Genomic DNA, 26,199 nt, shown 5'->3' on the forward strand with positions numbered 1-26,199 from the left:
ATATAACAATTATAGGTACATAGGTAATGAAAATAAAAAAAACTGATTGTAGTTACATACTACTAGTAACATATTATTATATTGGATCACTTTAATACAATTTTATTGTAAAATATAAATAATATTCTTTTATAGTTTGAAATTAATGAGTAACTCTTCACACTCATTGTTCATTTATGTGATTGAACGAGAACTGAACGCATCACTATTACTTTAAATATAGCAACATTATTTCACAAAGTGACATTAGCTACTGTCAGCTGGCTTCGTCTAATTAAAAATCCGACTATAATTACAATATTTACAATTTACATTTTTTAAGAGATTTTATGACCTAGTGACTGATACCTTTAAGTCATGTCTTATTTTAATTTATATTATTCATATTTTATGAAAAATGATATTATGGAGTGAAATGAAATGAAATGAATTGAGATGATATGGGATGAAATATAATCTCAGTAAAATGGTGGTCATTTACTAAGATTTTTTCAGTGGACTTTTTGGAGGATCCCGAGAAATTACGTCCAGCGGCATTGTTTCATTTTCCCACATTTGTGCACTTTCACAGATATTAAACAGTTAATAAACCACCATTATTACACATTTAAACCCGAAGAAACACTAAATTCTAAATAGACAAAATAAAACAAATCACTCAACTTCAGTCCTCGCGTTCCCGCCAAAAAGTCCTTACAATTTACATTTTTTTAAAGGGATTTTATGACCTGGTAACTAAGATCTTTAAGTCATGTCTTTTTTTTAATTTATATTCTTATTTTTATGAAAAATGATAATATGGAGTGAATTGAAATGAAGATGATTAATTTGAGACATTAATCAACTGGGATGAAATTAAATGAAATGAGATGAGATGTAATATAATCTCAGTAAAATGGTGGCCATTTACTTATTTATTTATTTAATAATACTCGTACATAAAGTCACTGCGATTGGGAAGATAGACTTGTTAAATAAAATGCAAATAATGAATAACTAATATTTTAATACAACTGAATATCGTACAAGTTTTACATAAACAATAATTTGTGTACTTCTGTCTGTTTCTCTCTCTCTCTCTTTCTCTCAACATATATATATTTATTACATTACATTTTAGTAAGAGCGGTTTCACATGACATCGGATTTAAGAGCAATTAAAAAAAACTATAAGTTAAGTACATTAAAAGAATGTCGGAACGTATACTTTTCGTCAGAAACACAAGGCCGAATCTATTCTCTGTCAAAATCGCTTTGCAGTTCCGGTGTTGTCTTTTTTGTCTTTTTCCCGGGGTCTCGACGTCTACTCTTTCTCGAATTTAGCATTCTCACATTTTTTCTGTTAAAATGTAGGTACTTTAAATAACACTACTGTCGTAAATTATTGTGCATACCGACCACTTAGTGAATCACTACGTTAATGACCACTCAAACGAAAATCCCAGACAAAAATCGGTTTTGATATAATACAAATAAAAAAAATCACAATTAAGACTTACACAAGTCACTGCACTTATCTAACGCTCAATTGCTTATTTATAAAACAGTAAGTATTAGGTATTTATTTAGTGAATGACTTTTTTTTAAATTATCAACGCATTGATTATGGCCAGTAGCGATGCGTGCTTTTAATTGTTTTGTGTAGTATCACTTCCAGGTTTCATGAGGATAATATCGATGTTCGAACATGTTCATTGCCGTTTACGTCCTACCGCACGCCGGCTGCGAGCTGGCAGTTCACGATCCTAAGTTTGACAAAGCGTTATCCTGAGGTCGGAGGGTCTGACGGCCTCCCTCCATGAGTTTCGTCCTCACAATGTTGACAAAGCGTAGAGTATATTTAAACGAGTCTCCCCCACCTTATCTCTGGATATGTACAATTTATCTTTATCAGTTGAATATGTTCAATCTAAAACATCAAATCGTGGACATTGGACGTTGTGAAGATTGCCACTATGTTATGTGTCCGAGAGAGCTTCCCTAATCGTTAATGCATTTACGGTTTTTGTTGTGGCTTTTCACCTGTGATTCTGGAAGACTCATTTTAGTTGCAATTCATTATTATTCATACTGTTTACATTTTACAGCTAACTCTATTATATTGTGCAAAGATATATAACGGAACTAAATGTATTTATTTTCCATTCGAAAAAAGGTTGTTTGACATATGTTCCGCTCGAGCGACGCGCCCGCACTGGCCACACACACATGCACTTACTTCAGTTTACATTAGGCCTTTAACACGTAAGAGAAACGTAGAGTATTTAGTACAAAAATAGGATTCACATTAAAAATCCTTAATTAATTACATACATTTAAAACATTTATCTAGTTATTTTATATTACAAGTTAGAGTAGTTCATCTACACGTACCACGTTCGTGAAGCGTGACGTCCGTGCCTGAGAACGTTAGGTGCTGTCATGACAATGTGACATGAACATTGTCAGTGACAGCTGCCGCTCGATCTACTCGCTGACGGTCACCGCATAAGTAAAAACAAGTCAAATGGCTTACGGTCCGAAACGACAGTGTCGCCCAAAAGAATCGAATTTACCTAAATTGATTGTACACGTTTTAACTAATAAATAAACTAACATTTTATTAATATATACAAAAACATAGATTTTAAGTGTTTTTTTATATACCTAATTATCTACATATAAGTATATTGCTTCATAAAATTCAATCTGTTTTGATTGATTAAAATTTGTTTTTGTTTTTAAACTCTGCGAAATTATAAGAATATTAGTCATTGTTAGTCATGCTGTTGCCGCCTGTCCACCCCGGGGCCCGGGTCCGGCTGGCGGGGGGCGGGGGCGTGAGTCCGGCTCGCGGCGGGGGGAGGGGGTATGTCTCCACGAAGGGAGAGTGCTGCTATCTCGGAGTGACCGATTTAAATTTTTCTTATATTTTTGGTAATGCCTGTGCATTCTTTTTTCATGTTTTCACTAAGCTTTGGTACCATACCAGTTAATTTGTCATGACACCACACAAATCATTGTCGAACAGTGACTTGTTACTCTCTGTTACACAAATATAATATAGTTGATTAATTAATATGTAGCTTGAATAATATTGGTGGATTAAAAAAAAATAATTTTATTAATGTTTAGTAAGCCCGCCCTAATAAATAATATTTATGATGACACAATTGTACTGCCACGTGATGAAATCTGAGTAAGTATTTATTGATATGAAGCTTCTTTGAGCGCGACACAGTTGAATGTGACGGTCACGATTTAAAACCGAAGCTTTTCTATTGCAAAAAGGACGGAAGATCTCTCTCGCTCTCTCCCCTCCCCAGCACGGCCGAGCCGACTGTTGTAAAGAAATGTTGAACTCAGGGGAATAACGAACACAGCGACGCACGGCGAGGGTCCGGGGCGGTGCGCGGGGGGCGCGGCGGGGGTCAGTGCGGGAAGTCGGGCCGGATGCCGAACTCCGCGGCGTACGCGCCCGACCACGTCGCCGCCGCCAGCAGGGCCGGCGAGGGGGCCGCCAGGGGGGCGGGGGTGGCGCCGCGCGACTGCGGGCTGCGCTCCTCCTTGCTCTCCGGGTCTGTCGGAGTGTCAGGGCGTCGGTCAACGGGCGTCGCCAGCAGCCGACGCGTCACAGTCAACACATTTGCTTATACGTTACAGGCACGAGAAAGTGGATCTTTAAGTTTTACGAACCGCTTCTTGAAAGTATCGAAGTCACTTACGCTGCTGATGTACATACGTGGACATACTCATGTGACATCGTGATACTCGTGGACATATCATTTATGTTAGACATAACTGCTTGATTTTAAGGTTGATTATTATATTATGCACAGGGCTCACGGTGAGCCCGCACGAGTCGATCCCACCCCCCTGCTCATGTCTCCTACGAAACGGCCATACGTTCTGAGACTTCGACCGCGGGCCAAGACGGCGCTATTCTAGTCGTGATGTCTATGGACTCCACTGACCGCCTTACAACGGATGTGCCGTCAGCTGGTTCACATATTTACTCGTTAAATATAGAGTTAATAATTATATTGCGTGTCACCGTTGCTGTCCGGCGGGGCGGCGCGCTTGCCGAGCGCCTGCGCCTTCAGCATCTTGCTCATGGTGTTCCGCGGCGTGGGCGGCGGCCGCTCCAGCGTGCGCCCGTGCGCCGCCGGCATGTGCCGCTCCAGCATGTACCTGCGCGCGCGCACGCTACACCCTCCGCCCCGCGCCGCCGCCGGGCGGGGCGGACCCTCCATGAGGGGTGTTATAATTAAAATACCCTTTTGATTTTGATTGAAATTCTGTTATACGAATGAAGAAATCTTCGTAGATTATAGTCACAAGTGCCGATAGCGCACGTCGCGCGAAAGCAAACGGTTCCCAATGTTCGAACTTAACCCACTCCTCCCAAAACGTTAATGAAGATATATAGTTGTGGTCAATAGTTAGGATCGATTTGATGTTCCAGAATACCATGTCCCAGGGTATATATACATTTTTGAGACAAGGACTCAACATTTTTTTTAAACTCCTGATGACATCATTACTTTCAATTACGATGACGTTATCAATTAGTTCGTAAAATATAACCACAGTGAATATTTAAAACAGTTCCTTAAATAAGTCTATTGCAACTTTTTTTATTGGTTGCACATTATAATAATATATATAGAATGCGCACGTACCGTCTCTCGTATCTCTCGGGACAGAAGTGGCAGCGGAACAGGCGGCGGCGCTCGGGGCGCGGCGGCTCGGCGGCGCGCGCCTCGGGCCCGTGGTGCGACTTGGCGTGCGCCATGAGGTTGTACCTGCGAGAGACACGCGGGCGTGAGCGCGGCGCGGCGGGGCGGGGCGGGGCGGGGCGGGGCGGGGCGGGACGGGCCGGGGCTCGGCGGCACTCACCTCTCCGAGAAGCGCTTCCCGCAGAGCGCGCACTCGTGGCGCTTCTCGCCGCTGTGCACGCGCTTGTGTCGCTTGAGGTGCGAGCGCGTCATGAGCGCCAGCCCGCACACGTCGCACGAGTGCGGCTTCACGCCGGAGTGCGAGAGCTTGTGCATCTTGAACGACGACGTGTGGATGAAGGACTTGCCGCACAGGTCGCACTGCAACGCACACCGGACGGACTAGTGTCGGACAACGTCGTCGCGTGCCCCGCGTCTGGACATCGTTACTCACCTGGTAGTTGAGCTTCCCCGTGTGAATGTTGTTATGCCTCTGGAGTGCATTCTTTGAAGGAAACAGTTTATTGCACTCTTCACATTTCCAATCGCTTATACCTGATGTAATAAAAATCTAATAAATTCTAATGCTCATGTTTGTTCGTCTTGTGGGATGTATACACCTATTAGAACATAGTTTATCTGGATGACATTCTTTCTATTCTTGTTCTTGACCAATTAGGAAAGGTGATAAATCTGGATAAAGGTAAGGATAACTCGTCTACAAGTGAGTGCGTGCGATTTGCGTTCGTGTAATTAATAAACTTAAAAACTACAGGAGCTACTTTAAAAACGCTTTCACGGTAGAATTCTTCATTACCACTGAGTAACATAGAGCATATTTTATATTAGACTAGCCTTTGATTTTTTTTTATTGCCTTTGTATGCAGACGAGCATACGGCCCACCTGATGGTGAGTGGTTACCGTCGCCCATGGACTTCAGCAATGCCAGGGGCAGAGCCAAGCCGCTGTCTACCGCTTAATACTCTCCACAAGCCTCGTTTGAAGAAGGACATGTCATAGCGCTCGGGAAACACCGTGGAGGGGAGCTCATTCCATAGCCGGATGGTACGTGGCAAAAAAGATCTCTGGAAACGCACTGTGGACGACCGCAGTGGCTCCAGGTAGTATGGATGAACTTTACTCCGGTGGCGGGCGGTGCGATGGTAAAAACGAGACGTTGGTATCATCTCGAACAATTCCTCAGAGCACTCCCCATGAAACATGCGGTGCAAAATACAGAGGGAACCGAAGTCCCTCCGCAGACCCAGAGGCTCCAAACGATCCGTGAGAATGGGATTATCGACAATCCGAACGGCTCTCTTCTGTATGGAGTCAAATGGAAGAAGCTAGTATTTGGGAGCCCCGGCCCAGAGATGGGAGCAGTACTCCACGCGAGGCCGGACTTGTGCTTTATAGAGCAAAAGTCTTTTTCCAGGCGTGAAGTACCGCTTCGCTCTGTTGAGGACTCCCAGCATTTTGGACGCCAACTTGGCTTTGCCTTCCAAATGACTCCGAAATTGGACATCGCTCGAAATGTCGACCCCAAGTATCCCGATACTCTCGGAAGGTTGCAGGGATACTCCTTGGAATTGCGGCGCCATGACAAAGGGGTCCTTCTTCGCAGTGAACGCGCAAACTTGTGTCTTTAACCCCATTCGGAGACTCGCCCCAGAGAGTTCTCCACTTCAGACACAGGTTTTGATCGTCTCTCTTTTGTCCGCAACTTCGTTCGCGTGGAATAGTTACTTTGGGATAACGCTAAATTTTACCCGCGACGTCATTTACGTAGAAGGTGAAATTTTTGAATAATAGAATGTTAAGGAGCTATTTAAACTACCAAAATCACGCTTTTTGACCGACCTCAAAAGAGGAGGTCATTAATTCAACCACCAGTCTTTTATCTATGTATGTTTATCGTTTTCTCGAGAATGCTTGAACCGATTCTGATAATTGTTTTTTTTTTGTTCGAAAGGATAGACTTCCCGAATGGTCATCTAATCATCAGGATTAGATGGGATCCTAGAGAAATCAAAAAAAATCGATCTTGAAGTGATTTGGGTGTTTCCTGATAATCTTATTAATCTGTGCCGCGCGCCCCGGCCAGCTGGCGCCTCGTACATTCTTATTATGCGCTTGATCATAATGTTGCTGCGATGTTATTTTAAAACTGTAATATCTTCTAAGAAACTCATTGAAATTATATGATGCAAAGGGCAAATTTCTTTCAAATTAAATACTTAGATAGTTATTGCAAAGTACGAGCGCGCGTGGCCTTTATTTGTAGTTATAATCGCAAATACACATTTTCGTTAGTGTGTGTACTCGATGGAGCGGTCAGTAGCTACATTAAGCTGTCTACTGACGATGCGATTTCGTATTGAATCTGTTGATTCAATTTGTTGAAGTCGAGATTTATCGTACTCTACTCACGAATCAATCGTGTTCACAATTATATTTGATATTGATATGCAAGCACGCGTCAGAACTACTACGGTTTTGTCAAAGTACCAAAAACTGGGAATTGCTTTAGTTATTGCATGACTAATACAAGAGAGGGAAAAAAGAAAAAAGAAAATATTTCTCTTAATAATACTAATATTCTTTAATTACTAGTTCTTTTATCCGAATAATGTGGTAAATCTTTATACAAGTACAACACTTTAATCCATATATTTTAATTGTTATCCATATGTATATTCTTTTCATTAAGCATTTATTTTTTCAAAGTAGCGTTATGTTATTACGTACAAACAAACCTGCTAACGTACCTACGTACGATAAGCAACGCGTCCGGAGTGCAAATGTCAGGAAATTGAGTCAACGGTAATATTCAACGCGCATTAAATCTGTTGATTCAACTCGTTGATTGCTAGGACGGTCGACTCAACACTCAACATGTTGAAAGTACGAGTATGCGTCAACTTGCCTCCTCACCGAACAATTTGTCAAATCAACTCAAATTGAATCAACAGATTGAATACGAAATCGCATCGTCAGTAGACAGCTTTAGCTACATAGTCTCCATTGACGCGTATACAGATTGTCACACAACTAAGGGCGACGCGCACTCGTACTTTGCAACAACTATAATGAATAATGTATTTATTTGGATAGGGATTAATATCACCTTTATAAAAATACCTTCACAAATAATGCTTATTTTAGAACAAATTTGGTTAGCATAAAAACCGTTATAGTGAGCCAACCTTAAAATATAGACATGTGCTTTCACAGACTTTTTTTAGAACTTTTAAAGGGTAACAATTCTGTCATATATTATTTTAGCGAAACTTTAACTGTTTCTGCAGCGCACGCAGCGGAAGCTCTCAAGAGGGAAAAAACCCCGATTTTAAAACATTATTTATTAGTGCTCCGCTCGTATTGGTCTTAAGAGTGATGTTGTATAGCCTATAGCATTCACTACATAGTATAAAACAAAGTCGCTTTCTCTGTCCCCATATCCCTATGTATACTTAAATCTTTAAAACTACGCAACGGATTTTGACGCGGTTTTTTTTAATAGATAGAGTGATTGAAGAGGAAGGTTTATATGTATAATAACATCCATTAAATAGTGGAGAAATCAATAATAAATTACAGTTTCCGAAGCGAAGCGAGGGCGGGTCGCTAGTCATCAATAAATGGGCTATCTAACACAGAAAGATTTTTTTTAAATGGGACCTTTAGTTTCTGAGATTAGCGCGTTCAAGCAAACGAACAAACTCTTCAGCTTTATAATATTAGTATAGATTAGTATTTTAAACTTTCTAATATTAAAAGATTTTGACTTCATCTGGAAAATCACTATGCAAGGTAAAAATTCTTAGTCGTAATAGCGTTTTGTTCATAAGGGTGTTGATTGATTGATATCCAATTCTATTATAATATCAGGTATAATACCGGATATGGCAACAGACAGACACAAAAACAACTGTAAGATTGAGTGTTTACATTAGTTTAGTTTGGGCACAGTGATGTCTCGAGCGGTCCTGTGTACGTACCCTTGTGTAGAGCTATGTGTATATCGCAGGCTCGCTTGTGTTTGTAGTGCGCGCCACATATCTCACAGATGTAAGGAGGCTTCGAACCTTCATGTTTAATTTGTTTGTGACGCTCCAAACGTACTGAAAACAAACATTAACCATATTTACTAAAATTTAAAGATAGTGTTTTGTTTACTTCTTTGAGTAGACTAATTCACAATATATTAACACAAGAAACACGCTAATGAATTTATAATAGAAAAGTATTGCTTACAGTTTTGAATCAATATGCAGCATTTTGACACATTTTAAAGACCGAAGGCAGAAAAATATAAGTAATCAGACGGAAGAAAACTGGCAATACTTACCTAAGGATGTATACCTGTTAGTACACTGATCACACTGATGCATTACTTTCGTTTTTGTGTCTTTTAATACTTTCTTTTTCTTCCGTGTTGCTTTAGTTTTTTTCTTTTTTATTTTTTCATCTCCTTTACTAGATTCATCCAGATTACCAAGCGCCAAGAGGAGCGATTCCTTAAATGTGTATTTAAATGGACTTTCTGAACTGAAATGTAATGCATTTAAATATAAAAATAGTGATTATGTTGATGTGAAATTGTATACAATTTAAAATATCCAAAAAATAAGCATTCTTTAGTTACTCATTACCAATTATGCTGTGAATTCAATAATGGCAATGTTAGGTTTTTACATTTGTTATTGATTAAGAAGTAATAATGGTTGTTTAGAGTTTTAAGTAATCTGCATACTAGCTCTTTGAAGTCATCGTGGCCTAAAGGATAAAATGTTCTACCACGTTTGTTTATGTTGGAACCCTGCAGGCATGTCCCAATTTTTTTCTAATGAAATATGTACTGAACAAATGTTCATGATTAACTTCCACAGTGATGGAATAACATCATGTTATTAAAAATCAGATCCACAAAATTATAATTTGCATAATTACTGGTAGTAATGTAATGCTGGTAGTAAAGTAATGCGTTTCGGTTTGAATGTGTTTCGAGTTCGTTTCGGCATACAAATCTTTAATCTTTTCTCAAATCTTAAATCTTACATTTTCAATGGTCTATTAGTTGAGTGTTATACAGTTAATGATTTTGTTATAATGCCATATGCAAGCTATAAATAGCTATGCCAATAATTATAGAGGCATCCTTCTCCATACTCCATACTGCTACAAACTTTTGTTTTTTTTACCAAATATTAAAGTATAGGTTCAGACTTTTGTGAGGATATCCCAAGATTTCTTATAATTTATTTTGTTTTAACTAAAAAAAATATATGTTAAATAGATTATTCTAAAGCTTTCCCAGATACGAATTTAGATAGGCAACAGTTTTTGGTTGTGCCACTGACATTGTTGGTGTCCATGAACACTCATAATTAAGTGGGCAGTATTCCATCACCAAAAACCACATGAAAACAGTCTTACCCATCAGCTGAATCTTCAGTCTTGACATCATTAAAAGCTCCATTATTCCCTGAATTCATACCAGAGTGTACTGATAATCTGTGAGCTTCTTCAGCATTAGTACCACCTTTATCTCCAGTCTCACCGCATAATTCACATTTCCAGCTTAATAAATGTTTTAAAATATGTAGCACACAGGATTATCAAAAGTACACAAATAGAAACATAAAAGTAAAATTTTATTTATTTAGTTTTTATATGGTTGGTAGCAAACAGGTAGTATATAACATAGTACATAACAATTTTATCATTGATGTCATTAGCTTACAATAGTTCAAAGCTTTAATGAATTAAACAAATCATACCTTCCCTCAAATTTTTTGCTATTAGGTGTATGTTTAGCAGTTGTACAATTTTTCTTAACCTGGACTTTTCTTTTCCTCTTACACTTTACTAATGGCTCATCTTCAGAATCCTCTTCTAAATTATTAAAATGTACCGACACATCATCGTCATCATCATCATCATCATCATCATCTTCATCATCATTGTACTCAGCCTTTACAGTAGTTAATTTTAAAGGCACATTTGATGACACAAATAGAGGGTTTTTACTTATTATTGCTTCAAATGCCTCTTTTAGCTTAACATATTCTATTTCAGCCTGATCTAAAATGTTGATTAGGTCTAGGCAATTCTTGCAAACGTGTTTGGAGGACTTTACTGCGTCAGTGATATCCGTCTGAGTGAATTTAGCCAAGAATGTAAGAAGGCTCGTGCCCGACGCTGTCGTGTTTGTTGTGTATATATCATAGCAGTCCTGACTGCGAGTTACGCACACGAGACACTCACAAGGTTCCGGCTTCACTACAACCTCCTTCTTGATGCCCACGTCCACGGACGAGGAATTAAAATGCTCCACTTCCATCAGAGAGTTCATTGCACTTTTTTCGGCCATTGCAATATTCCGACATCAACGCATTCAGAATCGAATGAATATCTCGACCGATATTTAAATACATTTAGTCGTCGATTCTACTTAATTGCAATATTGAGATTGTTTTTTTTATTATTGCTTATTGGAGACATCAACTTTTGTTAAATTTATGACTTCGAAGAATGATATAAATCTGGTGTCATGTGTCAATGGTATGAAATGTCAAATTTATATGTTTTGGGAATAGAGGCTAACGCCTAAAAGTAAAAAATAGTATACAGCCGAAAAAGTCAACACAAAACTGCCTAATTTTTTTCTATATCACTTCAATTATTTAATCACCTCAAATTTAAAGAAGGAAAGGTTCTCGATTCGGTGTTTACATTTTCCTAATTATTTCTGTTTATCAATAGGTGTGTAAATTTTATAAAATATACCACAGTATTTTCCACGGTCTTATCACGTTTTTACTTTTAATGATAATTAATAATGTACACAATGTAGACTGCCACGAAATTTAAAAAAAACCTAGTCGAGTTATGAATAAAACCAGCCGAATTTTACGATACTAAATAATAATAATTTTCCTAAAGTCTCGAAAAAATACTCAAGGAACTGATGTTGCATTACAACATAAATAGTTCAATCAATCTAGTCATGAATTATTCATTCCAATTCATCCAAATCCAATCCAATCCAAATCTTTGTCTTAAAAAAATGTTAATGGATTGAATATTGTTATGAAGTGGGACTCAGTACTGGACAGTGGATCTAATCTTGTTGGTTAAGGTGGGAACGAAAGGAAGATTTTCCACCGAACGGGTGATATTGCTCGCTAGATCGACGATCCGAATGTTGTTTGGAACTTGTATACCTATATGCAAGCTTATCTTGAAAATGTCGTAAGCTAGATTCAGGCATCTGTCAAATATCTTGCGCTGTATGATGGCTACCCGCCATTATAATACTGGCCATTTGATACATAACTTATATATGACTAACAATAAATTCTAAATTCAAATGAATTCAATATAAAAATATGGAATTTTAGTTTCATGTTCGGGTCATTTGTTTATGGATTAGTGTTTTGTTTCCACTACATTTGTATTATTTTTCATCATTGAAGACACAATAAAAATACTAGTAATTAAGAAATACGAGTTCCGTTGCACTAAGGCTTCGATCAACAATAGTGATCGAAACGCTAAGGAAAGGTAATTCCGTAAGGTATTGCGCTGCTTAACCGATACAGAAACGAAGAGATTTTGAGCCGCGGTGTCACTTGCGATGAAAAATCAATTCTTTGTAATAATCCTAAGTGGTCATCATGTTGATTAAGCCCCGGTTCAGAACCTAAGCATTGCCATATACAAAAACTTGCCCCTAAAAATCATGATTAGTGTTTAGGTGGTCTAGTGTCAGTGTAAATAATTACAGCTTCTTCCCAAATGGTACCACCATTAAGTACTGCGGATCTGTACTGTAGGTACTGTAGGACACAATGATGGAGAATTTCGCGACTCTCCGGCCAGCCTTGGCTAATGGTTCGTCGCCGCTCCTACACAACAAGGCACAACCCCATACGGCATAACTGACGATCCATGAGCTACAAGAACTAGGGAGGAAGATTTGCATCATCCAGCTTTATCACCAGACCTTGCGCCATACTTTTAGTTTTTCCAAGGTTTGGACAACTTGTTGGAAGGGAAAAAAACAACACCTCCGGGGCAGTATAAAATGCCTTTGACGAGTTTGCTAGCTGCCATACACCGGCATTCTTCAAGAAGAGCAATAATAGTTATGACGTAGCTGACAATGCATCCATAACTTGGTGCATATTTTGATTCATAGAAATAAAAAATAATAATAATAATAACTTTCTTTATCGTAAAATATACTAAAATATAGTATAAAATTCCTCCATTCCAATCAAAAAATTATAAGCCACCTCATAGTGAGTAGTCAAGTTCGCTCTGAGCTAGAATTGCCAAAGATAAGCTACCTCTAAGGATTATTTTAAAATCACGCTTGCAGAAGATCATATTGGTTACTTAATGAGCCTCTTGCCGGGCTGGAAAAAATACAGTATAGGCATCCTTTGTGAATCTGAGCTCGCACACAGGTCTATATGGTGGATCATAGTATTAGATAATAAACTTAATATGGTTGATACTACCGCGTTAATGAACTGCCTACATTTGCCTATTTCAGCTGAAAACGTGCTATGTGTTCTACCCGATGATAGAATATTTTTTACTGGTGGTAGGACCACTTGTGAGTCCGCGCGGGTAGGTACCACTGCCCTGCCTATTTCTGCCGTGAAGCAGTAATACGTTTCGGTTTGAAGGGTGGGGTAGCCGTTGTAACTATACTGAGACCTTAGAACTTATATCTCAAGGTGGGTGGCGCATTTACATTGTAGATGTCTACGGGCTCCAGTAACCACTTAACACCAGGTGGACTGTGAGCCCATCCACCTATCTAAGCAATAAAAAAAAAAAAGGCAGGCGAAGTAAAATGTCCCTTAGAAATAAGGTGACACTCTACAAAACTTGCATACGCCCCGTCATGACCTATGCAAGTGTAGTGTTCGCTCACGCGGCCCGCACTCACCTAAAATCATTTCAAATTATTCGATCCCGTTTTTGCAGGATAGTCGTCGGAGCCCCGTGGTTCGTCAGGAACGTCGACCTCCATGACGACCTAGACTAGAGTCCATCAGTAAGTATCTACAGTCGGCGTCGATGCGCCACTTCGATAAAGCGGCACGACACGAGAACCCTCTCATCGTGGCCGCCGGTAACTACATTCCCGATCCTGCGGAAAGAATGGAAAGCAGTCGACGTCGCCCAAAACACGTCATCTCGGATCCTCCCGATCCACTAACGGTGCTTTTAGGTACCTCAAGCACCTGTCACCGTTCTCGTCGAACCCGTCGCTTGCGACGAAGGGCTCGACGAGTAGCAGCATAGGTAGGAAAAAAAAAGCTATGTGTTCTAATTTGGTCGATATGATAGCTGTTATTTTAATTCAATACACTATCTAGAAGTAGCTCTTATGGCAGTTTGAGTATAGCTTAGGTACTTGATATAATTCTTCGTATCGCTTTACTGGCGTGAAGTGCCAGACTGGCTTACGGTCTAGCTGACACTATATCACTACTGACACTATGTAACAGAAATAGGCATAAGACACGGCCTTACGGATCCGTCAGATACTATAACTGTTGTATTAGACGCTTTCAGCTCTAACACTAGGAGCAGATTTAGGGACCCCGGTAACCATACTCGTCGAATTCGGCAATGAGTTAAACATACAAACTAGCCCATGCATCAACCCGCTCAGTTTCTTGCCGGATCTTCTCAGCGGATCGTGATTCCGATCCAGTAATAGATTAATTCGCGAAGCAGCTGCTCTTCAGTTGTTAGGTCTCGTTAGAGACGTTCCGGCAGCTGTTAGCAGATCCCCCCACCCCTCCTGATTGGATTTTTGCTCTCCCATCAGTCCTGGTGAAACTGGAAAAACCTCTGGGCCACCAGTAATCTCTAATACATTTTTTTTTGTTGCTTCGATGGGTGGACGAGCTCACAGCCCACCTGGTGTTAAGTGGTTACTGGAGCCCATAGGCATCCACACGCGGGATACTTCTCTCATTACAAATTATAATACGCCCTTTCACCAGTAATAATACAAATACATGGTTATGATTTACCATTCCGTCGTGCAAATAATTCTTGGACACGTTCCAGGTAAATTGGAAAATTGGTTACCTCACTGCCAGCACACAACTATTAGAAGTATGGATACGATAGGGATATTAGAGGAGCTTAGCTAATTTATTCAAAATAAAGTCTAAGCACAGTCGAGTAAACCGACCGTTGTCAATCGTATTGGTAACGTGTGCCGGTGTATTACAAGTGCACACGCGTCGTCGTAGTTCGTAGTCGTCGTGGCCTAACGGATGAGACGTCCGGTGTATTCGTGTTGAAGCGATGCACCGGTGTTCGAATCCCGCAGGCGGGTACCAATTTTTCTAATGAAATACGTACTCAACAAATGTTGACGATTGACTTCCACGGTGAAGGAATAACATCGTGTAATAAAAAATGAAACCCGCAAAATTATAATTTGCGTAATTACTGGTGGTAGGACCTCTTGTGAGTCCGCGCGGGTGGGTACCACCGCCCTGCCTATTTCTGCCGTGAAGCAGTAATGCGTTTCGGTTTGAAGGGTGGGGCAGCCGTTGTAACTATACTTGAGACCTTAGAACTTGTATCTCAAGGTGGGTGGCGCATTTACGTTGTGGATGTCTATGGGCTCCAGTAACCACTTAACACCAGGTGAGCTGTGAGCTCGTCCACCCATCTAAGCAATAAAAAAAAAAAAAAAAAAAAAAAAAACACGCGCAGGGGAGGCTAGTTGTCCGCGGCGACCCCACCCTTGCCCACTTGCCGTTAACTTGCACCACCATCGCTCGACAGTTTTGGCGCCAGTTAACCTGCTGGCACTACCGCAATTCCCCGCGCGTTATTCCACTCGGTGCGGTGTAATTTCACACCGTGAATTCAAGCCCCATTCATAAAAAGAAAAACATTTTGGAATCTTTTTGTGTTATTTTTTCTAAATTAAACAGTGTTGCGTGCGTGAATTTTGAAAAAGCAAACATTGTGATTGTTTTGGACCGTGCAATGTGAGTTTTTTGTTTTTTGTTTTCTGCGTATAGCTCATGTTTTTGATTTCCTTACATATTGTATGTACACATGTACTGTTTAAGTAATATTTTATGATTTGATTTACAACTAGGTATTTGGAAAAGAGTTAGCACTGAGTTTCTCGACGATTCTTCTTAGTGCACTCCGACTCGGTGGTAGTCACGAAAAAAACTTTTGGGTTTTCTTAAAAAGTTCATAATGGACCCTTCGATCAGCAATGAAGAATGGGCCAATCAATGATTCCGTTATTTCTGTTATGTTTAGTTTTTGTTCTACATGAGGTCCCTTGCAGCTTTGTTTTGGTCGACTGGAGACAAGGGGCGCGAACGTAACGCATCGCTACCACAACGGTCAATGCATCAAGATTGAGGCACTTCACTGCTCACCATACATAATGCATAACATGCATGACATACAAGTGTGTGCATAATACCTTTAAGATCTCTTTCTATAAAATCTCGTTGACTAATGTAATTGTTAATCAGGACTCCGGACTTGGTTACAATTAATGTTACTATTATTTTCTTAAATATTTTTAGATCCCAAACACTTCCGTTAACTACGTAAGTAATCGGGATCTAAAAATGCAACTTGCAAACGCTACCTTGCATGGGAAAAATGCGTAGTCAAAAGATTTTTTTTTTTTAAATATCCCCTTGTTTGTTAGTAACATGCACTGACTACACTTATAATAATTAGTTTGGTTATCCAGTTGGAATTCCAAAATTTATTGTGGAAATAACATAATTGGCATAGAAAATACATTACACATTGGCGACCGTTCATATCATTGAAATGAGAGGCTCCGAAAAAAAAAACAAATAAAAATGATTACATAATCCTCGTAAGTAGATTGAGTTGAATGCAGCGCCTCGATGATATATCTTGCATTAATTTTACAATTTAAACTTAAAAATTAGAACACGACTTATGTACTAACCATTACTTCAAATAAACTTCAGGTTAGCTTGAAATTTTAGTGACAATAACTACCAACAACTAACTCGGTTGCTTATTTCAGTCCAGTTAAATTCGCTAATGGGAAAAGCTGGATCTTCAACAGGTCTTAACCAAATGGCTCTATTACTACCACCCTCCGCGACATTATACTATTCAATAACAATATTCATTTGAATCGAGGCGAGGTTTTATCAATTACATCCCAATATGCTTTTGGAATTACTGTAACTTACCTACAAGTTTCGCATCACTTAGAGCAATAAATAGTTCCCAGTTGAATAAAAGCTAGCCAGGCTGGTTGTCTGTAAGTTAACGTCATCGTCATATCCAAGTATTGAAATGTGCTCCATTTAATGTTAACAAAAACAACTCTCACAAGAAACTCGTGCTTAGCTAAAATTAATGAGAACTGTATATTTCCACTGCGTATGTGCATAATTATCATAAAATTGTATAAAAGTGGGATTTGCGCACTTACTTAAGTGTAGATATGGTCGGAAAGGCTGCGCGGTATCATGGCGCAACAACGGGTAAACCCAGTTAACCACGTGCCATCAAATGTAAAGAATACTATGTATGGTGCTGGTAGCTTTACATGGCACACAGAAACTAGAATATCATCTGTATATATTATATGTAATATTACTTTTCACAATTTTATCATATGAGGATTATCTTTTTTAATGACTGTTATGGATTGACGAACTCGCGAACCATCTGATTTAAAGCTGTTACCGAAATTCATAGAGATATAATGTGAATGCGCATCCACTCTTAGAACGAGGTCTACGTCATAAATCGAACAAAAAATGCCTACCCCACTCTTCGAACCATAACGCAGATTGGCGTAAAGACGCGTGTCGTTCGAGAACAATATCTCTGCACTTATGTACCTACATGTGTATGGGGTGGATGAGCTCAATTGCACCTCTTCACGATACAACAACTATTTGCGTTGGACTACTTTGTTCAACTGCACAGTGCATTACGGCAACGGGCTTTAAACTACGGCTCAATTTCAGTTTATAGTACCGTAACCAGGCGACAAAGAAAGAAGCCACTATCATTTCTTAAAATTTATGTCTCCGTCTCGCTGCATTTGTCAGACCGGTAGTGCTTATTAAAGCTTTCAAGCGTAGTGGTAAGTATTCTGCCTGTGTTTTACTCAAAACAGTCAAGTTCTGCGGCTTAAAAAGTGAAATAGCTGATATACAATATCTATATATTAATACGTGAAGCAAAAACTTTGTATCCCTTTTTACGAAAATTGCGTGGTCGGAGGAGTATGAAATTTTCCAGACTTATACAGAATATAGAGAAGAAGTGCACAATGCTAATATTTTTTTGAAATAATGGATAAATCATACATTAAATCAATAAAGAAAACATTACACACACTACATATCATGTATTTGACGCACACACGCATGCATACTATTTATTGTCAAACTTTTGTTCTTGACGTCTGTGGTCAAATTGAGAATAGATTAAATATTATTTGTCTTTATTAATATTTTTTATAGTGTAGTCTTGGCGAAATTTGTGGTTATAGAAGTATAAAATACAATCATAATAGAGTACAAACTTACAATTCGATTACTGCGGGACCTCTAGTACAATATAATTGCGCCTTCATCCTTATGGCTCAGTCACGGTGACAGAAACTGTTGTGATGTCTACGGGCCGCACCACAAGATGGGTTTTGTAGGCTCGACTTACGCTAGTGCTATAAAATTGTTATTTTGTCCGGTTTGTTATCCGGTCGAGCGTAGCCGGGGGAGGGTCACTAGTCTATACTTAAATAGGTAAAGATAAAACAATGATGTCCTATTTCCTTCTCAGTTTTTCAACTGATTTTATTTTGCTTAGAAAATATGTAGCAGCTTTGATGCTGGCATTTTTTTTAAACATCAAATGAATGAACCAATGATGAAAACATGAATTGAACCGTGAGGTGTCAAGGCTTACGGGTGAACACTGGCTTACAAAAATGTGTATAAACCGTCTTATGGTGTTGGTAAGGAAAGTAAAATACGAGCGAACATGGTTGCAGAGCGCAGGGTATCGCTGATTGCTTTAAAAATAGGTTTTTGATATATATTTGCCATAATATCTCATGCGGAACAACTGTAATTATCCAGTTAATAATAATCATAATAAACACAGCATCAGCGTGTATCTATCTCGTATATCTGAAGCGAAAAATTGGTTACGTTCTAATACCGATGTCGCTCTGAAGTTATGACGTCACAAGACACTACACATCCAAGACGCTCTAGAAAATGTGTAACTAGAGCTGTTTTGACGTTAGAAAATACTTTTCTTAAGATAGAATTCAGTGATCCTTCTTCAAATGATGCATTAACATCTCAATAGATGCATTTCAATAGAGTTGGACACCGTGTTCTAGGATTACAGATTGTACACATTAAACTATACACAAGTAGTTAATAAATAATATAATAATAATAATAAAATAGTTAATAAAGTGTGACCCAGTGTGAAGGCATGAGAGGAAATAGAACAAGTCGAGGCTGCTCATTACACATGAGTGGATGCGATCAGGTGTCGAGGGGCGTCACGGTATCCTGCGTTGCACAAACTTTTCTACCTGAGTCCTGCGAAGCGAAACGAGGGTTATGAAAATGTACGTATGGGGTTATGTCTCTATTTATCGAATTTAGGCAATTCTGGTGTCATTCAGGGTAATTGAACTCTGCAGATTAAGACTATCACTGCACATAATCTAGTGCAGCATGGTTTGTTTTTTCGCAGGTCCATTTTTTGTTTTTGCTGTCTCACGACCCATCAAGTGTAACAGATATGACAATGTGAAACGTGAAACTTGATCTAATGGTTAGACAAAAATATTTTTTTGATTAAAGATACCAATAGAAAATATTAACATATAAAAACACATTATGAGAAAAGCACCATTCATAGAAACTTGTAAAATGAATGATGTGATTAACAAAGAAATATATTGTTGTTCCATTATTGATAGATTACTTAACTCGGTTGGATGTTGACGTCGTGGGAAGCAGGCCGGTCTACTGTGCCGCTCGGTACTGGGTTAATTGTGATGTGTGCGTCTCTTGACATGAACTCATCAACGTAGGGTCAAGGTTAAACTTGTTGTAGGCGTGAAAAACTTAATTTTGTATTTGTATTTAGAATAGCATAGAAAATCACTCCAAAGTGTCAACGATACTGACAGAGGTAGCTGAATGTAGCGGATAGACAAATCATTATTTTGAGAATAGTATTTTTCGGATGACGTTTGAAACTGTTCAACGAAAATTATGAATTTATACCATTTATGTTACAACATGGGTATGTCGTGTTCTTAGGGGCCAATAGTGGAGTAAAGTAAAGACTGTCTAAAACTTTCATAAGCGTTGGCAATTCTCTTCCTGCTTCCCAATTAGTTATAAACTGACACTTTAGTACTTTTTTTGTACATAATTTTGACAGAGGACGCCTCACTTGACAGAGGACGCCTCACTTTCCGGCTCACGCAGGTGCTCACTGGGCATGGTTGCTTCGGTGAGTTCCTGCACCGGATCGGAGCCGAGCCGACGGCAGAGTGCCACCATTGTGGTTGCGACTTGGACACGGCGGAGCACACGCTCGTCGCCTGCCCCGCATGGGAGGGGTGGCGCCGTGTCCTCGTCGAAAAAATAGGAAACGACTTGTCGTTGCCGAGTGTTGTGGCATCGATGCTCGGCGACGACGAGTCGTGGAAGGCGATGCTCGACTTCTGCGAGTGCACCATCTCGCAGAAGGAGGCGGCGGGGCGCGTGAGAGACACGCAAGCCCGCCGCCGTCGAGCGGGGCCAGGGAGGCGGATCTCGCCCAAGCCCTGGCCCTCTAAGTGTTTCGGGTCCCCTTCATATGTCGGTCTGGGGACAGGCGAAGGGGGCCTAAGAAGACGACGTGCAAGCTGCTCTGCACGCGTTTTACACAAGAGCATCCGGGTGATGGAAGGCCGGCTATCCTCGACCCACGCTGGTTCTGACCCAGCGGGGTATTCCGTAGGATAGACCATTCTAACCGGCGCCATCTAGGCGGGCTCCGGATAGCCTGCCGACCGAGAGGGCTGGTGGTCGTGGCGCCGACGACCGCCGGTCCGGCGTCCCGAGGGGGAGGGTGATGGGAGAGATGTGCTCCGCACTAAATGCTTCACTTTCCCACCTTCGCCTTTTCATGGGTTCTGTCTCATGCGAGGTTCGGACGCGGGTTGTTGAGCGACAGGAGGTTTTAGTCAGTTCGACTCCGACATGCCCCGCCTTCCATCCCCAGGGGAGGGCGGAAGCCCGGCGATTTCCTCCTGACCAAAAAAAAAAAAGAAAAAAAGACCTCCTTGGAAATAAAAATATTGGGTATCAGCTCAGGCAAGTAAAAATATTGGTTTCATAGTTAATTTATTTTTAACCAGTTACTTATTCGCCTTGTTACCTACCTAGACGCAATTTCCTTTCAAAACTCGAGAACGTTTCATATTAGAATGATTTCGAGTAATTTACGCAATTTCGTTTTGCTTTCACCTGAAGCGGTCGTGTTATGTTCTTGACGTCAATTAACGGTGCAAGTAAAAGTATATACGGTATTGTTCCGGGCAATCGTGTCGATTATCCGCTCTCGATTGATATGAGCTCAACACTTAAAACGGATCCGCCACACCAATGAATATCGCCGCGTAAAGCAGGGCCGTTGTTGTGTGTATATTAACCATTAGCCCATCGAGTAGGTACTTAGCGAATAATCTAATACTTTGCTGTAAATCGTATGTTACTACATCAAAAGATCTCGTGTTTCGATCATATACCAAATTTAAAGCAAATAGTTGAGAAATAAGGCCAAGAAGTACTTCTACAGACGAGTAATGATGAAAAGAGACAGAAAAATATTTCAGGAAAGCCGAGGCTACGTATCTGTATAAATATCCTCAGCAATAGCTGGTGCTATGTGTAATCCGTTCTTGGATCCGGAGCCTACACTAATTTATATCTCCAGATTTTATGCTACGAATCCACACCGTGTCTAGAATTTACAACCCACAGAAAACAATAACTAATTGTTTTACTGACATTGAATAGAATTCTATTTAGTAATATTATTTCTTTTTTGTGGTGATTACGTTTTGAAATCCGATATTGTCATATTTGTATTGCTCACTTTCTTGCAAACGTATAAACTGATGTAACATAATAAAATCGTGATAAAATACTATGAGAATTGCTTGAAATGATTCCATCATCTCGTTTTTACCATCGCACAGCCCGCCACCGGAGTAGAGTTCATCCATACTACCTGGAGCCACTGCGTTCGTCCACAATGCGTTTCCAGAGATATTTTTTGTCGCGTACCATCCGGCTTGGGAATGAGCTCCCCTCCACGGTGTTCCCCGCGACCTATGACACGTCCTTCTTCAAACGAGCCTTGTGGAGAGTACTTAACGGTAGGCAGCGGCTTGGCTCTGCCCCTGGTATTGCTGACGTACATGGGCGACGGTAACCACTTACTGTCAGGTGGGCCGTATGCTCGTCTGGCTATAAGAACAATAAAAAAAATCGCCCAGTTGTCCAAATTCGACTAATTATTGACATCTTTTGATTTGGATTAGTTTACTTGTAAGGTTTTGTATTTTGTTTGGTTATTAACACTTTTTCTTATGAAAAAAAAAACAATATTCTTATGTACTCATCAAAAGAATCGATTAACAACAAATAGAAGAGCAAAATGTACTGAACTAACTATTTTATCTTTAGATATATATATGCGTATAGTTTTCTATTTTATATCGTTACCTTTTTATATTTCGTGATAAATAAGTATTAACATCAGAGCCAGACATTGACAATAATACTCGTAATTATCAATCAATTTATGTATAATAATTTTATCAATGTACTCGTATGTGTGTAGATTGTGAAAGATTTCAGCTACTTTAGAAGTGTAATACAGTTTAGCAATATTATTGCAATACTAGTTACAAGAAATAAAACGGTGTTCGCATGCAAATTTTCTCGGAGTTACGGCAGAGAGCGATCGTTAGGTTAAGAGAGATTTTTAAGTATTTTTTCCGCTTTCTAAAGTCGACCGCCCGTCGTGGTCACTTGAGTATCATCAAAATAATATAATAATGATATTAGAGTTATGGTAATTCTAGACTTATATCAACGCTTTTCAATTATTTTATCGCAAAAAAGCGTTTTTAAATGTATAGCGCAATTTTGTATTAGCAGAGAATGAGATCTCAACTGTGCAAGATAATTTAACCACCTCTTACCAAAGTGAATGTAGCCGTGAGTGTTCGTGAGTACTTTACTTACAAAGCCAGGCAGCAAATTACAGCAATAACAAAAATAAAGAACATTTATTAAAATTATATGCATTTTATATTGTGATATAACAAAAATGTTTCGTTTTTACACAAAACTATACGCTCTGCGTGAAATGTATTCGTGTGGACTCAACCTTTTCTGTATTAGCAATGAATATAGATAACGCGAAATACAGCTTTCTATTATGTACAGGCTTAAGAAACGTATGACTCTTGGTCCCTGTCGTTACTAAGTGACGGAACCATGGACATCATTCACCAGAACAGTCTCGCCAACGTAAGGTAGAGCCTGATCGCTATCTGAACTTAGAAACTGTTTCAAGATTGCAGTCTCATTTCGTGATCTAGGTCAAAAGTATGTTATTAAATTAAAGTGATATATTAAACGTAAATTGTATTAGTTATGTAATTACCGCCGGCTCCACGCGCGTTGTCAACGAGTAAACTATGATAAGAATGGAATTTATCCTGATCAGCTCCAGACTCTGTAACTTCGGACTGTTTTAATCTCAGATTCATCAACTGAGATAGTTTCTCAGTTTCAATTCTTCGGTTACTCAGGGACCTTTTTTTATTGCTTAGATGGGTGGACAAGCCCGCAGCCTACCTGGTGTTAAGTGGTTACTGGAGCCCATAGACATCTACGACGTAAATGCGCCAACCACCTTGAGATATAAGTTCTAAGATCAGTTACAACGGCTGCCCTACCCTTCAGACCGAAGCGCATTGCTGCTTCACCGCAGAAATAGACAGGGTGGTGGTACCTACCCGCGCGGACTCACAAGAGGTCCTACCACCAGTAAACTTTGCTGCTGGAAGAAAAAAATTACGACGTCTTCTTTGTGACAGAATAATTTAGTTTTAAATTGAAATTTAAACTTTGTATTGTACTCACAAACATCAAAAAAATACATTATTAAAAAAAAAATCGTCATTTTTGTTTCAGACGGAGGCGCAGCAAGATCTGCCCGGTATGCATCCGAATCGGTAGCGGCAGCATGCCTGCTCTCGCTCTCTTCCTCCTCTTGTTTCTGCTGGATACACCTTCCAGTTTACGTGCTCAAGGTAAATTCCAGCCAGTGTTACTTCGCGGTACAACCTTAAGATTAATCCCTTTTATATTGAGCAGTCACAGGAACGGACAGACATCGCCGCTACACGACTCAACACATGAGCTCAATATCTCACAATCAACTCCAAAATGAAAGTGTATAAATCGGCCACACTTCAACAACCAAAAACTATGAAATAGTTTATACATCTATGTCGACGATGTTCTCAATATTAAGCTTCGTAACCTCAATAGTGGGCAGTCACCCCTAAAGCTTTTACGTGAAGCTTGGAGTTAAGCTTATAAAATTTAATCAATGTACATATAAATACCTTTGTATAGGAGTTTCACATTGTTTTGATACGTACAATGAAATACGTAAGCTCAAATAAAATTGCAAAGCTATAACGAGGGTTCTGCAATAACGTTAATATTTGTATTAGTGCAAGTTTTACACGATATATTTTTGCTCAACATATTGTGTGAAATCCAATCCAACACCAAGTGTATCACGCGATTGGACATGCAGGGTCAATTGTTGTTTATCGGACATGTAATTACAGCCAGATACAATTTGTCTTTGGAAATTATTTTATGCTATTTTATAAAGTACTTGTAACATTTACCTATACCCGCTGATCGGACGCTGTGAAATAAACAACCGCTTCTCTTTACTACGCGATTAGTCTTCACCTAGAATTCGTTTTTAACGTTCTGAGAGACCGTCTGATGTGAAATGGTTACCGGAACCCTATAACCCGGACAATATCGCCCAATTAAGGTGGGCTTAAGATGTCCTTAATCTATACACCATATCTATGCAATAAAAATGTGGTTACCGAAGTTTTTAGACATCACAACATGAATGTCGCCGCCTGTCTTGATACTCCTCGAACCGGACTACACGAAAGCTCCGCGACAAAGACAGGCGGAATGGTGCTACCCAGCAAAAGTGGACTTCGAATCCATCGGGCCAGTAGTCATGCAGATTTTGTTTTGTTTTTGTTACAAAATGGTATTGCTTCACCGCGGAAGTGATTCCCGAATACGTGTACTGTACGGATTTGCTTAATAAATTTTGTACCTGCCTGCTGGGTTAGAGCGTATGCTTGCATCGCTTGATGCGAGTATACCTGATACATACCTAGCGTGGGCGTATTTAGTCGCTTTAATACTACTAATTTCACTATTTTAAGTAATGCACACAGATTTAATAGCTTATTGACCTTACTTTAAAATCAATTAAGTGATCCGACAACAACAGATTTCTCCTCAATAATCCAATAATCACAGCAGCAAATTAACAATATTAATTTACCAAACAGCGCATACAACGTTACAAGATTACATAACAATAGTAATTACATAGGATTTTCCATTTTCCTTCGGTATTGTTTTGTTTGCGATCGTTGAACCGTATTAGGCGGTGGTTTGAGGTCACTCTTGAACACATTTTAATGTTGAATTCCAAGACAAGTCATGTGAACTAAAGATTGATTTTTTGTAATATACCTGTTTGGATAAATAGTATAGTACACTAACTAGATTTAGATTAGCTAAGGTAGCTTTTATGAACAAATCGTTTTTATTGCATAAGAACATTTATTAAATAATTTTAACAAAATTTTTAAGGGCCACTAATTGGAATTACATTTCTCGTTTTCACCTCGAAATATTTAAATATACGGAACAGGAACACCACTCATACAATGCCAGTAACGATTATTAGAATACTTTCAAATAAGGTCAAATTTGAAGAATTTTAAAATGTATTTTTTAGTCGATGTGTAATTGTAATGTGCGGGGTTGCGGCTTGTGCGGTATGCGAGCTGTTGTTCGCTCTCCTTGCGGGTTCGTGAGCACAGTAATTAGGTATTGTGAGGCTGTGTGTCGTGTGTTCACTTAGGTCGCCGACCTGATGCAAGAACGTGCAAGAACCGACTCAACAGCGTCAGTGAAACCTGGGCTATGTAATCAGCACATACCCTCATGATACTCTATGTTAAAATAGGAATTGTGCAATAGTTTAAGTAAGCATGGGCTGCAGTAACGTCAGTGACAGTAAGTTTAGTTTTAG

General features: G+C 39.4%; 2 protein-coding genes across 2 annotated transcripts in view; one reads left to right on the forward strand and one right to left on the reverse strand.

Annotated features, from left to right (window-relative positions):
* Positions 1–988: 988 nt before the first annotated feature.
* On the reverse strand, positions 989–11,263 carry LOC114249200 (uncharacterized). Its single transcript, XM_028182666.2, has 9 exons — positions 10,482–11,263; positions 10,138–10,281; positions 9,050–9,249; positions 8,700–8,822; positions 5,152–5,252; positions 4,879–5,078; positions 4,662–4,784; positions 4,034–4,170; positions 989–3,559 (listed from the first exon to the last, which is right to left on the reverse strand). The coding sequence occupies exons 1-9, from the start codon at positions 11,072–11,074 to the stop codon at positions 3,411–3,413; spliced, it is 1,770 nt and encodes a 589-aa protein (XP_028038467.2). The 5' UTR covers positions 11,075–11,263; the 3' UTR covers positions 989–3,410.
* Positions 11,264–15,044: 3,781 nt separating this feature from the next.
* Positions 15,045–26,199, forward strand: part of LOC114249205 (protocadherin Fat 4-like Cad96Ca) — a 34,364-nt gene continuing 23,209 nt past the window's right edge. The window contains exons 1-2 of the mRNA XM_089732853.1: positions 15,045–15,743; positions 24,018–24,136. Coding sequence (XP_089588979.1) covers positions 24,070–24,136 — 67 coding nt within the window. The 5' untranslated portion in view covers positions 15,045–15,743; positions 24,018–24,069. The remainder of the gene's footprint in view (positions 15,744–24,017; positions 24,137–26,199) is intronic.

This window comes from Bombyx mandarina, chromosome 15 (assembly GCF_030267445.1).
Source record: "Bombyx mandarina strain Sakado chromosome 15, ASM3026744v2".
Taxonomy (NCBI): Eukaryota; Metazoa; Arthropoda; class Insecta; order Lepidoptera; family Bombycidae; genus Bombyx; species Bombyx mandarina.